General features: G+C 35.9%; 1 protein-coding gene across 1 annotated transcript in view; it reads right to left on the reverse strand.

Moving 5' to 3' along the window:
* Nucleotides 1-17068, reverse strand: part of PPP2R5A (protein phosphatase 2 regulatory subunit B'alpha) — a 91740-nt gene that overhangs the window by 28148 nt on the left and 46524 nt on the right. The window contains exons 2-3 of the mRNA XM_059995012.1: nucleotides 15861-16057; nucleotides 13095-13196 (exon numbers count right to left, since the gene is read on the reverse strand). Of these exons, the coding sequence (XP_059850995.1) occupies nucleotides 13095-13196; nucleotides 15861-16057 (299 nt within the window). The remainder of the gene's footprint in view (nucleotides 1-13094; nucleotides 13197-15860; nucleotides 16058-17068) is intronic.

A 17068-nucleotide genomic window follows, 5' to 3' on the forward strand; every position in this document is an offset into this window, starting at 1 on the left:
AAAATAAGGATAAAAGATGTTCCTTTTCTATTTCTGTGCATAAGTGTTGGTGCACTAAGTCACAGTCCCTATAATTTTTGATTCTTAGAACATGCAAATATTTAAAATATAGCATCTGGTCAAGAGCTATTTGGATGTGAAGGTGTACATAATAAAATATATATGTCCCCACTTTAAATTTCTACTTATACAGATCATAAAGAAGAGCCTCTAGTTCCTCAAATCAAGTTATCCTAAAATGGTCTGTGTTCTATTCAGTATCCTACATAATTACATCTTAATTATCTGTGCCAAAAAAAGAAGATAGTTGATAAAAAAAAATAAAAATACTACATAACCTGCCTGTATTCCAAGCTAGTATAGCAGTCATGCCTCTCTAATTATCTAGAAGTAGGCATATAGAAAATTACTATCTTGTTGGTCTTCAATAAATACAAAGCAATAATACTTAGGAAAGAAAATTTAAAAATAACTTATAGCTGTTTTACATCAATAATTATCATATAATACTCAGTAAATTAAAAGATATGGCCAGATAGTGATCCCCAGTGCTAAAATGGCCTTTCTTTTGTTCTTTTCTTCTGTGTTTCTTTATTCCATTTATTCCATTGTTCATTAGTATTTCCATTACAGTGTGGAAAAAAAAGTAAAAAGAGGGCTTCCCTGGTGGCGCAGTGGTTGAGAGTCCGCTTGCCAATGCAGGGGACACGGGTTCGTGCCCTGGTCCGGGAAGATCCCACATGCCGCGGAGCGGCTGGGCCCGTGAGCCATGGCCGCTGAGCCTGCGCGTCTGGAGCCTGTGCTCCGCAACGGGAGAGGCCACAACAGTGAGAGGCCCTCGTACCGCAAAAAAAAAAAAAAAAAAAAAAAAGTAAAAAGAAATTGTAAATTAGCACCTTTTTAGAAAATTCACAAAAAGTTGAAGAAACAAAAATTTGAAAGGTCTGAAATTACTTGAGATTATTCCCCTCATTAACTAAATTTAATATTTATTTTTCATCCTGGCAAATCAATTTCTAGCATCAAAGACCTGATAAGCTATATGTAAAATGTAAACTTTTAGTACAAAAAAAAAATTCCAGGTGACATGATTCAAGATATATTAACAACAAGGAATGAAATTTTCATTGAGCAAACTTCCTCAGTGCTATACTCTCTATAAGTTCATTCATCAGAACAGCTTTAACATTCCACTCTAAAAAAAGTATGATGATGTAGCTACTGACAAATCCTATCAATCAGTTCACTTCGCATTTAACAGACCATCTGACTGCCAAATTTAAAAACTGTATACCAAATTTTAGTTACTAGAAAGATTTTTAACTATAAACATATATATCCAGAGCAGAGCCTTTTAATCAGAAGACCATGGCTATGTAATATTTCTTGGGTATCTATGAATTTGTCTTGAGAGAAAACTCATTTTTAAAAAATCATATTTTGAAAGCAACTCACCATCTCCTAAAATGTTAAGAACCACTAGTTCCAGTGAATTTAAGTAAACTTCAAATCATACCAGTGAAAAATAGAAAGCACATTGTATATATGGCTGAATATTTACTGTTAATTCCCAAGGGCATATAAAAATATCTTAATGGAAAAATTGTTTTTAAAAATTCAAAGACTGAGATTTTTTTTCAGGTTATCCAACTACATGTGATTAAAAATATATATAACTTACTGGCTAATGAGAATTTCATGCTTTTAAAACCTTTGCATCATTAAATCTATTATCACTAATTTTATACCAACTATGGCATGAAATTTCAGATGAACCCTGTGCAGTGCTATTAAAACATAGTTTACCACTTCAGTTTTTCTATTCTATAAGCTCTAATGTGCTGATAAATCTCAAAAATTTTATCAGTTTACACTAATCCTAGGATTCCTCTTCCATTTTATTTGGATGTATAGGTGCTAGACAGAGTGAATAAATAATGAGGCAGACTATTGCTTTAAAGTGTCCCAAATAGTTTAGAATATAAATTTCTTTCTCATCTTTTATAATAAAAATAGAATGAAATGGCACTAATAAATATAAGTCCTGGTAAAATAAAAACTCAACAATACAATCTGGAGGAATTCCCTGGTGGTCCAGTGGTTAGGTCTCCACACTTTCACTGCTGAGGGCCTGGGTTCAATCCCTGGTTGGGGAACTAAGATCCCGCGAGCCATGTAGTGCGGCCAAAAACAAACAAACAAACAAACAATATAATATGAAGCAACACCGAGCACCCATATATAAAAGCAAGGTTCCTCTCTATCTCCCAGGAACTACGTAGAAAATAGCTGATGTTATCCATCCTATTGTCATTAACAAATCTATCATTTTTCATTTTATTCAGGATAGACTCTTGCCTCCAATGGTTCAAGCCTGTGGCAGGCATTGTTGCTTAGCTAATCTAGCACCCATTCCCTTTCCCCTGCATGTCTCTACTACTGAAGCTGGAAAAACTAAATATTGATTCTGTCAGTCTGCCTTTCAACCAGAGTAATGGAAAAATGAAAAAGAGTATGGAAAAAAGAAAAATTAAAGACAATCCAACAAAATGAAGAAAGAGATAAGAAAAACAAAAAGATTTCAAGAGAAAGTGATATATATAGACAGAAGCAAAGAGCCAACATATGAATAGCAGGTATTCCCAAAGAAGAAAACAATGGGGTAGAACAAAAGAAATACTAAAAAGTATTATTGAAGAAAACTTTTCAAAAATAAAAGTGTTTTTTTTTTTCAGCAAAAGAACACTATTCAACTGGGAAAACTGATGTAGAAAAAAATCAACACTTATGTATAGACCAAGAAAAGCAGTTGGCAGGACTTCCCTGGTGGCGCAGTGGTTAAGAATCCGCCTTCCAATGCAGGGGACACAGGTTCGAGCCCTGGTCCAGGAAGATCCCACATGCTGAGAAGCAACTAAGCCTGTGTGCCACAACAACTGAGCCTGCACTCCAGAGCCCGCGAGCCTCAACTACTGAAGCCAGCACGCCTAGAGCCTATGCTCCACAACAAGAGAAGCCACTGCAATGAGAAGCCCATGCACCGCAGCAAAGAGTAGCCCCTGCTCGACGCAACTAGAGAAAGCCTGTGCACAGCAACGAAGACCCAGTGCAACCAAAAAACAAAAAAAAAACCAACTGGCCATTAAAGGAAAAATATCCTTTGGGCGCCAGGCATAAAGACCAAGAATATAAGAGGAAAAAAATCAGACTGAAATAAGAAGACAATGGAATAACATATTTAAGGTACCTAAGGAAATTAAGAAGCTGAACCAAGGATTTTATATCAACTCAAATTGATCTTTAAACATAAATGCTAGAGACAAACTGAGATGAAACATGCAACGACTCAGGAAGTAGTGGTCCCATGAGCCCTTCTACTAACGAATGAGCTTCAAATTACCAAGAAATGGTCAGAGAAACTTTTCATAAGGATTGATAGTAAATATTAAATATATTACCTGTAGAACTAATGACAAGTGTTGGGCATAAAGGTGACAGAATAGTATAAAATCAGTTATATATTCTAACTATGTACAACTATCAAAAATAGGGAGTTGGAGGAGGGGAAGGAGAAGAGTATGGGAAGTAGAAGAAGCTCTGAATTGTCATGTAAGTATTTACTGTGAAAGTAAAAGGCTCACCCCCTGCCACTTTCCCCCCTTAATGTCCATACATCTGTTCTCTACATCTGTGTCTCAATTTCTGCCCTGCAAACCTCTTCATCTTTACCATTTTTCTAGGTTCTGATTATATGTGTTAATATACAATATTTGTTTTCCTCCTTCTGACATAACTTCACTCTGTATGACAGTCTCTAGATTCATCCACGTCTCTACAAATGACCCAATTTCATCCCTTTTTATGGCTGAGTAATATTCCATTGTATATACGTACCACATCTTTATCCATTCATCTGTCGATGGGCATTTAGGTTGCTTCCATGACCTGGCTATTGTAAATAGTGCTGCAATGAACATTGGGGTGCATGTGTCTTTTTGAATTCTGCTTTTCTCTGGGTATACGCCCAGTAGTGGGATTGCTGGATCATATGGTAATTCTATTTTTAGTTTTTTAAGGAATCTCCATACTGTTCTCCACAGGGGCTGTATCAACTTACATTCCCACCAACAGTGCAAGAGGGTTCCCTTTTCTCCACACCCTCTCCAGCATTTGCTGTTTGTAGATTTTCTGATGAAGTCCAATCTAATTGGTGTGAGGTGATACCTCACTGTAGTTTTGATTTGCATTTCTCTAATAATTAGTGATGCTGAGCAGCTATCATGTGCTTCTTGCCCATCTGTATGTCTTCTTTGGAGAAATGTCTATTTAGGTCTTCTGCCCATTTTTGTATTGGATTGGTTGTTTTTTTATATTGAGCTGCATGAGCTGTTTATATATTTTGGAGATTAATCCTTTGTCTGTTGATTTCTTTGCAAATATTTTCTCCCATTCTGAGGATTGTCTTTTCGGTTGGTTTGTAGTTTGCTTTGCTTTGCAAAAGCTTTTAAGTTTCATTAGGTCCCATTTGTTTATATTTGTTTTTATTTCCATTGCTCTAGGAGGTGGATCAAAAAAGATCTTGCTGTGATTTATGTCAAAGAGTGTTCTTCCTATGTTCTTCCTATGTTTTCCTCTTAAGAGTTTTAAAGTGTCTGATCTTACATTTAGGTCTCTAATCCATTTAGAGATTTTTTGTGTGTATAGTGTTAGGGAGTGTTCTAATTTCATTCTTTTACAATGGAGCTGTCCAGTTTTCCCAGCAACACTTAATGAAGAGACTGTCTTTTCTTCACTGTATATCTTTGCCTCCTTCGTCATAGATTAGTTGACCAAGGTGCGTGGGTTTATCTCTGGGCTTTCTATCCTGTTCCATTGATCTACATTTCTGTTTTTGTGCCAGTATCATATTGTCTTGATTACTGTAGCTTTGTAGTATAGTCTGAGGTCAGGGAGTCTGATTCCTCCAGCTCCATTTTTTTCCCTTAAGACTGCTATGGCTATTTGGGGTTTTTTGTGTCTCCATATAAATTTTAAGATTTTTTGTTCTAGTTCTGTAAAAAAATGTCATTGGTAGTTTGATAAGGATTGCACTGAATCTGTAGACTGCTTTGGGTAGTATAGTCATTTTCACAATATTGATTCTTCCAATCCAAGAACATGGTATATCTCTCCATCTGTTTGTATCATCTTTTATTTCTTTCATCGGTGTCTTACAGTTTTCTGCATACAGGTCTTTTGTCTCCCTAGGTAGGTTTATTCTTAGGTATTTTATTCTTTTTGTTGCAGTGGTAAATGGGAGTGTTTCCTTAATTTCTCTTTCAGATTTTCCATCATTAGTGTATAGGACTGTAAGAGATTTCTGTGCATTAATTTTGTATCCTGCAACTTTACCAAATTCATTGATTAGCTCTAGTAGTTTTCTGGTGGCATCTTTAGGATTCTCTATGCATAGTATCATGTCATCTGCAAACAGTGACAATTTTACTTCTTCTTTTCCAATATGCATTCATTTTATTTCTTTCTCTTCTCTGATTGCCGTGGCTAGGACTTCCAAAACTCTGTTGAATAATAGTGGTGAGGGTGGCAATCCTTGTCTTGTTCCTGATCTTAGAGGAAATGCTTTCAGTTTTTCACCATTGAGAATGATGTTTGCTGTGGGTTTGTCGTATATGGCCTTTATTATGTTGAGGTAGTTTCCCTCTATGCCCACTTTCTGGAGAGTTTTTATCATAAATAGGTGTTGAATTTTGTCAAAAGCTTTTTCTGCATATATTGAGATGATCATATGGTTTTTATTCTTCAATTTGTTAATACGGTGTACCACACTGATTGATTCACGTATATTGAAGAATCCTTGCATCTCTGGGATAAATCCCACTTGATCATGTTGTATGAGTCTTTTAATGTGTTGTTGGATTCAGTTTGCTAGTATTTTGTTGAGGATTTTTACATCCATATTCATCAGTGATACTGGTCTGTAATTTTCTTTTTTTTGTAGTATCTTTGTCTGGTTTTGGTATCAGGGTGATGGTGTCCTCATAGAATGAGTTTGGGAGTGTTCCTTCCTCTGCAATGTTTTGGAAGAGTTTGAGAAGGATGGATGTTAGCTCTTCTCTAAATGTTTGATAGAATTCACCTGTGAAGGCATCTGGTCCCGGACTTTTGTTTGTTGGAAGATTTTTATTCACAGTTTCAATTTCATTACTTGTGATTGGTCTGTTCATATTTTCTATTTCTTCGTGGTTCAGTCTTGGAAGGTTATACCTTTCTAAGAATTTGTCCATTTCATCCAGGTTGTCCATTTTATTGGCATAGAATTGCTTGCAGTAGTCTCTTAGGATGCTTTGTATTTCTGTGGTGTCTATTGAAACTTCTCCCTTTTCATTTCTAATTTTGAGTCCTCTCCCTCTTTTTATTGATGAGTCTGGCTAATGGTTTATCAATTTTGTTTATCTTCTCAAAGAACCAGCTTTTAGTTTTATTGATCTTTGCTACTGTTTTCTTTGTTTCTATTTCATTTATATCTGCTCTGATCTTTATGATCTCTTTCCTTCTACTAACTTTGGGTTTTGACTGTTCTTCTTTCTCTAGTTCCTTTAGGTGTAAGGTTAGATTGTTTATTTGAGATTTTTCTTATTTCCTGAGGTAGGCTTGTAATGATATAAACTTCCCTCTTAGAAATGCTTTTGCTGCATTCCATAGGTTTTGGATCATCGTGTTTTCGTTGTCATTTGTCTCTAGGTACTTTTTGATTTCCTCTTTGATTTCTTCAGTGATCTCTTGGTTATTTAGTAACGTATTGTTTAGTCTCCATGTGTTTGTGTTTTTTACGTTTTTTTCTCTGTAATTGATTTCTAATCTCATAGCGTTGTGGTCAGAAAAAATGCTTGATATGATTTCAATTTTCTTAAATTTACTGAAGCTTGATTTGTGACCCAGGATGTGATCTATCCTTGAGAATGTTCCGTGCACACTTGAGAAGAAAGTGTAATCTGCTGTTTTTGGATGGAATGTCCTATAAATATCAATTAAATCTATCTGGTCTATTGTGTCATTTAAAGCATGTGTTTCCTTATTAATTTTCATTTTGGATGATCTGTCCATTGGTGTGAGGGGTTAACGTCCCCCACTATTATTTTGTTACTGTCGATTTCCTCTTTTAGAGCTGTTAGCAGTTGCCTTGTGTATTAAGGTGTTCCTATGTTGGGTGCATATATATTTATAATTGTTATATCGTCTTCTTGGATTGATCCCTTGATCATTATGTAGTGTCCTTCCTCATCTCTTATAACGTTCTTTATTTTAAAGTCTATTTTATCTGATATGAGTATTGCTACTCCAGCTTTCTTTTGATTTCCATTTGCATGGAATATGTTTTTCCATCCTCTCACTTTCAGTCTGTATGTGTCCCTAGGTCTGAAGTGGGTCGTTGTGGACAGCATATAGATGGGGTCTTGTTTTTGTATGCATTCAGCGAGCCTGTGTCTTTTGGTTGGAGCACTTAATCCATTCACGTTTATGGTAATTATCGATATGTATGTTACTACTACCATTTTCTTGTTTTGGGTTTCTTTTTGTAGGTCCTTTTCTTCTCTTGTGTTTCCCACTTAAAGAAGTTCTTTTTGCATTTGTTGTAGAGCTCGTTTGATGGTGCTGAATTCTCCCAGCTTTTGCTTTTCTGTAAAGCTTTTGATTTCTCTATTGAATCTGAATGAGATCCTTGCTGGGTAGAGTAATCTTGGTTGTAGGTTCCCTTTCATCCCTTTAAATCCCTTCCCTTTTATCACTTTAAATATATCATGCCACTGCCTTCTGGCTTGTAGAGTTTCTTCTGAAAAACCAGCTGTTAACCTTATGGGAGGTCCCTTGTATGTTATTTGTCATTTTTTCCCTTGCTGCTTTCAATGATATTTCTTTGCCTTTAATTTTTGTCAGTTTGATTACTATGTGTCTCAGCGCGTTTCTCCTTGGGTTTGTCCTGCCTGGGACTCTCTGTGCTTCCTGGACTTGGGTGGCTATTTCCTTTCCCATGTTAGAGAAGTTTTAGACTACAATCTCTTCAAATATTTTCTCAGGTCCTTTCTGTCTTCTCCTTCTGGGACCCCTATAATGCGAATGCTGTTGCGTTTAATGTTGTCCCAGAGGTCTCGTAGGCTGTCTTCATTTCTTTTCATTCTTTTGTCTTTAGTCTGTTCCACAGCAGTGAATTCCACCATTCTGTCTTCCACGTCACTTATGCGTTCTTCTGCCTCAGTTATTCTGCTATCGATTCCTTGTAGTGTATTTTTCATTTCACTTACTATATTGTTCATCTCTGTTTGTTTGTTTTTTAATTCTTCTAGGTGTTTGTTCTTCAATTATTCTAGGTCTTTGTTAAACATTTTTTGCAGCTTCTCGATCTTTGCCTCCATTCTTTTTCTGAGGTCCTGGATCATCTTCACTATCATTATTCTGAATTCCTTTTCTGGAAGGTTGCCTATCTCCACTTCATTTAGTTGTTTTTATGGTATTTTATCTTCTTCCTTCATCTGGTACATGGCCCTCTGCCATTTCATCTTGTTTATCTTTCTGTGAATGTGGGTTTTTTCCCACAAGCTTCAGGATTGTAGTTCTTCTTGCTTCTGCTTTCTGCCCTCTGGTGGATGAGGCTATCTAAGAGGCTTGTGCAAGTTTCCTGAAGGGAGGGACTGGTGGTGGGTAGAGCTGGCTGTTGCTCCGGTGGGTAGAGCTCAGTAAAACTTTAATCTGCTTGTCTGCTGATGGGTAGGGCTGAGTTCCCTCCTTGTTGGTTGTTTGGTCTGAGGAGACCCAACACTGGAGCCTATTAGCCTACCTCTCTGGTGGGGTTAATGGTGGACACTGGGAGGGCTCACGCCAACGAGTACTTCCGAGAACTTCTGCTGCCAGTGTCCTTGTCCTCACGGTGAGACACAGCCACCCACAGCCTCTGCAGAAGACCCTCCAACACTAGCAGGTAGGTCTGGTTCAGTCTCCTATGGGGTCACTGCTCCTTCCCCTGGGTCCCAATGCACACACTACTTTGTGTGTGCCCTCCAAGAGTGGAGTCTCTGTTTCCCCTAGTCTTGTCGAAGTCCTGCAATCAAATCTTGCTAGGCTTCAAAGTCTGATTCTCTAGGAATTCCTCCTCCCGTTGCTGGACCCCCAGGTTGGGAAGCCTGACGTGGGGCTCAGAACGTTCACTCCAGTGGGTGGACTTCTGTGGTATAAGTGTTCTCCCATTTGTGAGTCACCCACCCAGCAGTTATGGGATTTGATTTTATTGTGATTGTGCCCCTCCTACCGTCTCATTGTGGCTTTTCCTTTGTCTTTGGATGTGGGGTATCTTTTTTGGTGAGTTCCAGTGTCTTCCTGTCGATGACTGTTCAGCAGTTAGTTTTGATTCCAGTGCTCTTGCAAGAGGGAGTGAGACCACGTCCTTCCACTCCACCATCTTGAACCAATCTATATAATAAATTTTTATTACCAATTTTCCAGTAATTATGAGGAGTTGTCACACAGTGACATTAGGGCAAGAAGACTATCCCTCCCTCAGTCTCAACTAAAAAAATGTGCTACAGAGATGGACTTTTGCAATGGCAGAGTGAGGACTTCAGTAAATTTGCTGTCTCACAAAAAACAATGAAAAACAGTTTGAGCTGGCAGAAGAAAGGTCAATAGAGATTATCTAGTTTGAGGTGTAGAAAGAAAGATTGAACACAAAATGAACAGAGCTTCAGAGACCTATGGGATACCATCAATCATACGAAGATATACATAATGGGAGTCTCAGAGGGAGAGGAGAAAGATGAACAAAAATAGCTGAAGAAATAGCTAAAAACAACCCAAATTTGATGAAAAGTATTAATTTATACAATGAACTATTAAGTGGAGCTCACTGAAGTCCAACTAGAATAGTCAAAGAGATGCATATCTAGAGACATCATAATCAAACAGACAGACAGTTAAAGACAAAGAAAATTTTCAAAGCAGCAAGTAATAAATAACTTATCACATACATCAGATCCTAAATATTTTTAATAACTGACTTCTCAAAAGAAAACCATGGACACCAGAGCACCAATAGGATGACACCTTCAAAGTGCTGAAGGAAAAAGGCAGTTAGCCAAGAATTCTATATCCAGCAAAACTCTCCTTCAAAAATGAAGGGAAAATTAAGAGATTCCCAGATCGACTGACAAACAGGAAATACTATTGTGCCTTACAGGAAATACTAAAAGGAATCCTTCAGGCTTAAATGAAAGGACACCATATATAACTTGAATCCACTGGAAGAAATAAAGAGGTAAAGGTAACTACATAGGTAAATATAAAAGACAGTATAAATGTACTTTTATTTATAACTCTTTTGTTCTCCTGCTTTACAAGACAACCACATAAAGCAATAATTACAAAACTGTGTTGATGGGTGTACAATGTATAAGCATACCTTGGAGATATTGCAGGTTTGGTTCCAGACCACCATAATAAAGCGAATATTGCACTAAAGCAAGTCACATTTTTTTTGGTTTCCCAATGCATATAAAAGTTATGTGTACACTATAGTCTCTTAAGTATGCAATAGCATTATGTTTAAAAAAAGTGTACATACCTTAATTTAAAAATACTTTATTGCTAAAAAATGCTAACCATCATCTGAGTCTTTAGGAAGTTGTCATCTTTTTGCAATAATAACATCAAAGATCACTGATCACCATAAAAAAATATAACAATGTAAAAGTCTGAAGTATTCCAAGAATTATCAAAATGTGACACTGAGACATGAAGTAAGCAAATGCTGTTGGAAAATGGTTCTGATAGACTTGTTCAACACAGGATTGCCACAAACCTTCAATTTGTAAAAAATGCAATATCTGCAAAGTGCAATAAAGTGAAGTGCAGTAAGATGCTATTTTATGTCTGCATAAAGATCTAATTTGTATGACAGTAATACCACAAAGGAAGGGGGAGGGAATGGAGGTATCCTGGACCAAAATTTTGTATACTACTAAAATTAAGTTAGTATTCAACCAAACTAGATCGTTTTAAGATGCTAATTGTAATCCCTAGGGTAACTACTAAGACAGTAACTCAAAAAAATATAGTTAAAGAAACAAGCGAATTAAAATGGTACACTAGAAAATACCTATTTAATACAAAAGGTAATAATGGAGGAATAGAGGAACAAAAAAGATATAAGACATAAAACAGCAAAATGGAAGACATAAATCCTACCTTATCAGTAATTACATTAAATGTAAATGGATTAAATACTGCTCAAAAGGCAGAGACAGTCAAAATTGATTAAAAGAAACAAACAAACAAACAAAAAACGGGTTCCAACTACATGCTGCTTACAAGAAACACTATTTATTTATTTATTTATTTGCCATGCTGTGCAGCTTGCAGGATCTTAGTTCCCTGACCAGGGAATGAACCCAGGCCCTCAGCAGTGAAAGTGGAGAGTCCTAACCACTGGACCACAAGGGAATTCCCAAAAAACACAATTTAGATTCAAAGAAACAAACAGATAAGAAGTAAATGTATGGAAAAGACATATCATGCAAACAGTAACCAAAAGAGAGTTAGGCAGTGGCAGTTAGACAGTAAATATCAGAAAAAATGAACTTTAACACAAAAACGGTTATTAGAGTTATAATGATAAGGGACATATCCAAGAGGAAGATAAAACAATTATAAACATATGCAGCTAACAATAGGGCCCCAAAAATTCCTGAAGCAAAAACTGACAGAACTGAAGAGAGAAATAGACAATTCAACAACAATAGTTGGAGACTTCAATATCTCACTTTCAATAATGGACAGAACTAGACAGAACATCAACAAAGAAACAGAAGACTTAAACAACCAACTAGATCTAAGAGATTTCAACACAACACTCCACCCAACAACAACAGTATACGTGGTCTTCTCAAGTACACATGAAACATTCTCCATGATAAACCATATGCTAGACCATAAAAAGAAGCCTCAATAAATTTAAAAGGATTGAAAACTTCAAAGTATATTCTACACCCACAATGGAATAAAATTATAAATCAGAAAGAAATCTGGGAGTCACAAATATGTAGAAATTAAACACATTCCTAAATAACTAATGGGCCAAATAAATCACAGAGGAAATCAGAAAATATTTTGAAATGAATGAAAACAAAAACACAACATATCAAAATCTATGGGAAACAGATGTTAAACAAAAACTTGTACATGAATGTGTAACATTCTTAACAGCTCTAATCACAACACCCAAAAGGTAGAAACCATCCAAATGTCCATCTACTGATTAATGGATAAACAAAATGTGGTATGTCCATACAATGGAATATTATTCAGCCATTAAAAGGAATGACATATTGATACACGTTACAATATTGATAAACCCTGAAAATATTATGTTAAGTTAAAGAACCCAAACACAAAAGGCCACATATTATATGACTCCATTTATATTAAATATCTAGGACAAGCAAATCCATAGAGACAGAATGTGGATGAAAAGCTGCCAGGGGCTGTGGGGGTGGGAGAATGGAAAGTGACTGTTAATGACAAGGGGGTTTCCATTTGGGGTGATGAAAAGGTTATGGAACTAGATAGTAGTGATGGTTGCATAGCATTAAAAATGCACTTAATGCTACAGAATACACTTTAAAATGGTTTAAATGGTAAATGTTAAGTGTATTTTACCACAATAAAAAAAGTGAAAAGCAATATTTTGAGAAAAGAAAATGTTAAGAAAACATATTAAAAGTCAAGTACTTTAGGGCTTCCCTGGTGGCGCAGTGGTTGAGAGTCTGCCTGCCTATGCAGGGGACGCGGGTTCGTGCCCCGGTCCAGGAAGATCCCACATGCCGCAGAGCAGCTAGGCCCGTGAGCCATGGCTGCTGAGCCTGCGCGTCCGGAGCCTGTGCTCCACGACGGGAGAGGCCAAAACAGTGAGAGGCCCACGTACCGCAAAAAAATAAATAAATAAATAAGTCAAGTACTTTAAATAGACACTCAGGTCTAAAACAGAGTTCTGTGATTTCAGCAGAATATCATAAATGTAAAAATTGTCAATACAAAGTTATGTTCCATACTTGTATGTGAGGCCAAGAGGCCTCAAGTGTGGGCTCATCCTCTTCTGGATCAAAATCTGGATTATCACTTGGAGGAAGAGTTCGGAAGATGTTAGCACTGATCTGTAAAGAAAAATAAATTTAGATTCATGTTCTAAATAAACATATGTTTTTGTTGCTTAATTGAATTAAAAAATGCAAAATGAAATATTTTTAAGATAACTTTATTTAAGAAAAAGGTTAAGTTGTGGCTGTAAACTTAGTTCAAAACCTATAAATCTCTTCAAGATATGAAGGCAGCCATTTGTTTCTCTCTTTTCTCTGTCCCATAATTCTGACTTCTATAGATATCAAACTTCGTACAGATTACCTCTAGACTCCTCTTCCTTAAATCACAAGTTTTTCTTTCCAAGTTTTGCTTTTAAAAAAAAAAAAAAAAAAAGAGGATGTGAGGGAACTGGGGGGGTGGGCGGAGCATAAAGTTCCTAACTCTCCCTATCCCTAACTTGATTCTTTTCATCTTTCCACAACTCCCCCCATATCCTAACCCAGCCATTTACTTACCTTATAACCCAAGAGTTTGGTAAAATATCTCTTACACATACACATCACGCTAATGAAGAGGAAGATGGGGGTAGAATACTTTCACTGTCATTACAGACATAGTTATTCACTGCCATTACAGTCATAGTTATAATACCCCATGATGACTTAATTTACTGTATTTCATTAACTCTGAGCATTTTTTTAAAAAAAATATTAATCTCTCTGAAATAAGGATATGCTTTGAGACTCTTCATTTCAGAGTCTTCATTTTAGGTTATAATTTCATCTTTCACATTGTCTGTCTTAGTACCAAAGTAAACTACATATCCTTTTTCTCTAGCAAAGGATGGATTGTGAGCCCAACGCAAAATTCGTTGAAGAATGATGAACAGACTGACAGACCAAATGGTTTAGTAAACATGTAAGGCCCTAATTTTGAGGGGTTGGTCATTTAAGATAAATTATTTGGGGACAGAGGATGAGACAAGCGTTGTTTGGTGGTACAAGCAAATTCCCAACCATTCTTATGAAGTAGCATCTATGGTAATCCAAACAACTGCTAACAGTCAATTACTATAACCATAAGACTTAGAAAGTTATAATCCAGAATTTGATTTGCTAGAACTCAAAGCCAGTACATGAAGGCAGAGCCAATAAATAGTTTGATAAATATCAATTTCACAGAGTGGCAGAAAGTCATAGATAGAACTTGAAAAGGAACTATATCCCATAGGAGGGCATAATTTGCCTTTGAAATCATACTTATTATTGTTGGTAGTAAAAGTTAAACCTTGTAGCCACCAATAAAATTAACTGTATACAGCAAATACACAGAAGAGCTTTAAAGAACTAAGCGGGTGAGTTGGCTTCTTATCTAGAAATTAAGTACCCAGAAGTTAAAAAAAAAAAAAAAAAAGGACAAAACACACACATCTTTTTACTTGGGAAAAGAAATTAAATCTCGGAATTTATTAGTAAATAGAAAATTACAAAATAATTTGACTCAAATATTTGAGTACTTTCGATATCTGAGGCAACAACTTTAGAGAGATAAAAATATCTTCCCTAGGATTTTCAAAATTCCTGAATACAAACCATTTGAAATCAATAAAGTGGAAATATTGCGTTTTCCCCCTGAACATTTTTTAATGACAAACACAAAACAAAATACAAAGTCTATCAATAATCAATACTTATATTCTCAAACTATCTCTTTTAATTATCTGTGGAATTGAGGAAGCTAATTTCATTTTGATTAATGTTCTCTCTAGAGCTAATCTTGAAAAAAATCTTAAGGCTTTTATTTTGTTTTTTAAAAAGAAAAAAACGAACCAAAATGTCCTAAGTCCTTTTAATTGGTCTTCTAGTACAATATGATGAAAGAAAACTCAGCTAGTATATTAGGGTCAAATTTAACTTTCCTGCACATTTTGCTCTTCCCCCAGAACATATATCAGGCACAGGGAAAGAAATTAAGGCAACTAAATTGTATAGTTTATAGCTTAGATTATACTTGCTATAACCTTCTATAACCAACATTTAAGCTTAAATTGTGTACTCAGTGACTCTAATTATTTCAAATGAATTTTTTGTATTTCGTTATGCACCAAAATACAAAAACCACAAGTCTGAAACAAATTTCTACAGTTTGATGGAGAATATGGTTAAATAATTAATAAACAGTATCCTAAACAACCTTACTTCAATACTTTTCACAGCAGATATTTCAAACTTTTGTTTACATCATTTAACTTCTTAAAGGTCCCACGTTTTGATTAAAATTCAGTGTTATAGAATCTACATATATGATATCAAAATGTCCTAAATAAGATTTATTTTAGACCTGACTCCCTTATCCACTGCTGAGAGCCCCATAGTTTTTCATTGGTCTTTTCTTCCCCCTTTAGATGTTCTTTCTCCACAGCTATTCAGCTGCATGTTAATTATCTATCAATCTGTATTATCTTGAGCTTATATCTTTCTCCTAAGCTCTAGATATGCACTATCCAATGTGGTAGCCACCAGCCATTGTGGCTATTGAATTCCCAAACTATTATAAAGCAATGACACCATCATTGGAATGGATGGATAATCTTTCAAATGGACTATTTAAAAAAAACATTCTTTTGAGCACATTAATTATTGTATATTTATTAAAAATCAGTCTCATTAAATCATAATTACACCTCAGATCTTACTTGAATTTATATAAATCTGAGGAACTTAAGTCTAGAGGCTTACCATTTTTACTATATCAGAATACGCTGATTCAACAATTACACCACGATTAGTTGAAACATACTCAACCAGTTCATTCAATGTTGCTCTTTTAACTTCTTTGCTCTTCAAGTCTGAAACAGAGTCCATGAAATCAAAGAGTATGCAACACTGCTGCAGCTTCTGACAGAAAAGCTCTTGTTGTTCATTTGAAGTGGCATCTGTAAATAAAAATAAAGAGAAACTTAGAAATGACCTACTCAGAAGTTACCTTCATGTTTGCCAATTTTGTAGAAGCTATTCACGTACATAAAGTAAAACTTCTCTCAAAAATCTAGTGAGAAATTTCCCATCTAATCCCATTATTCACGCCAGACATGAATTTCTATCTTCCTCCTCTCTCACTACCCACAATCAATCATTAAATGTTATTGATTCCGTTTCTTTAACTTATCTGGAATCTATCCTTTTCTTGTCATTCCCTCTGCCACTTTAACGGCCCTCACATTCATCATTTAGACTACAGCAATGACATCCTAACTGGTTCTCTTGCCTGGGGCCATAACCTGCGATTCCTGATTTATCCTCTAAGCTACTTCAAAAGCTAAAATCTTGCTAAAATGAGAATCATTCTGATCATACTCAATACTTTTCAATGATCCTCCAAAAATTACAGAATGACGTTCAAACTCCTTAGGATTGTATACAAAATGAAGCTGCCTACGGCCAAGAGTCATCTCTCAACACTATCTAGCATGCACCTTCACTTTAGTTAAACCATGCTCTCTGCAATTTCCTGAAGATTTTACACTGTTTCCTCTGCCTGGAATGCCCTTTTCCCACATTTCCACCCTGAGAACTCTCCCCATTTATTAAGTTTCAGCATAAGCATATTCCACTCTCAGAAGCTTTCTCTATGGCACTGAAGCTAAATTGGCTGGTTAATCCACACTGACCCAAATGTATCTTAGGTGCTATCTCTATTGTAGTATTTACTGTGCGATATGGCAGTTATATTTTACATGTATTATACTCTTAGATTACGAGGCCCCCAAAGACAGGAAACAAGTGTTCTCCCTTTCTTTCTCTCTCTCTCCCCCTCCCTCCGCCCTCTCATTATCTAGCACAGTACCTGCCACACAACATGCATTCAGTAAATGTTTATTGTTTTATCTTCTACTGAGTACAAAAATATGGGCACATTATAATCATTTGATTCTAACAAATGTATT

The sequence above is a fragment of the Delphinus delphis genome, chromosome 1 (assembly GCF_949987515.2).
Source record: "Delphinus delphis chromosome 1, mDelDel1.2, whole genome shotgun sequence".
NCBI classification, from domain to species: domain Eukaryota; kingdom Metazoa; phylum Chordata; class Mammalia; order Artiodactyla; family Delphinidae; genus Delphinus; species Delphinus delphis.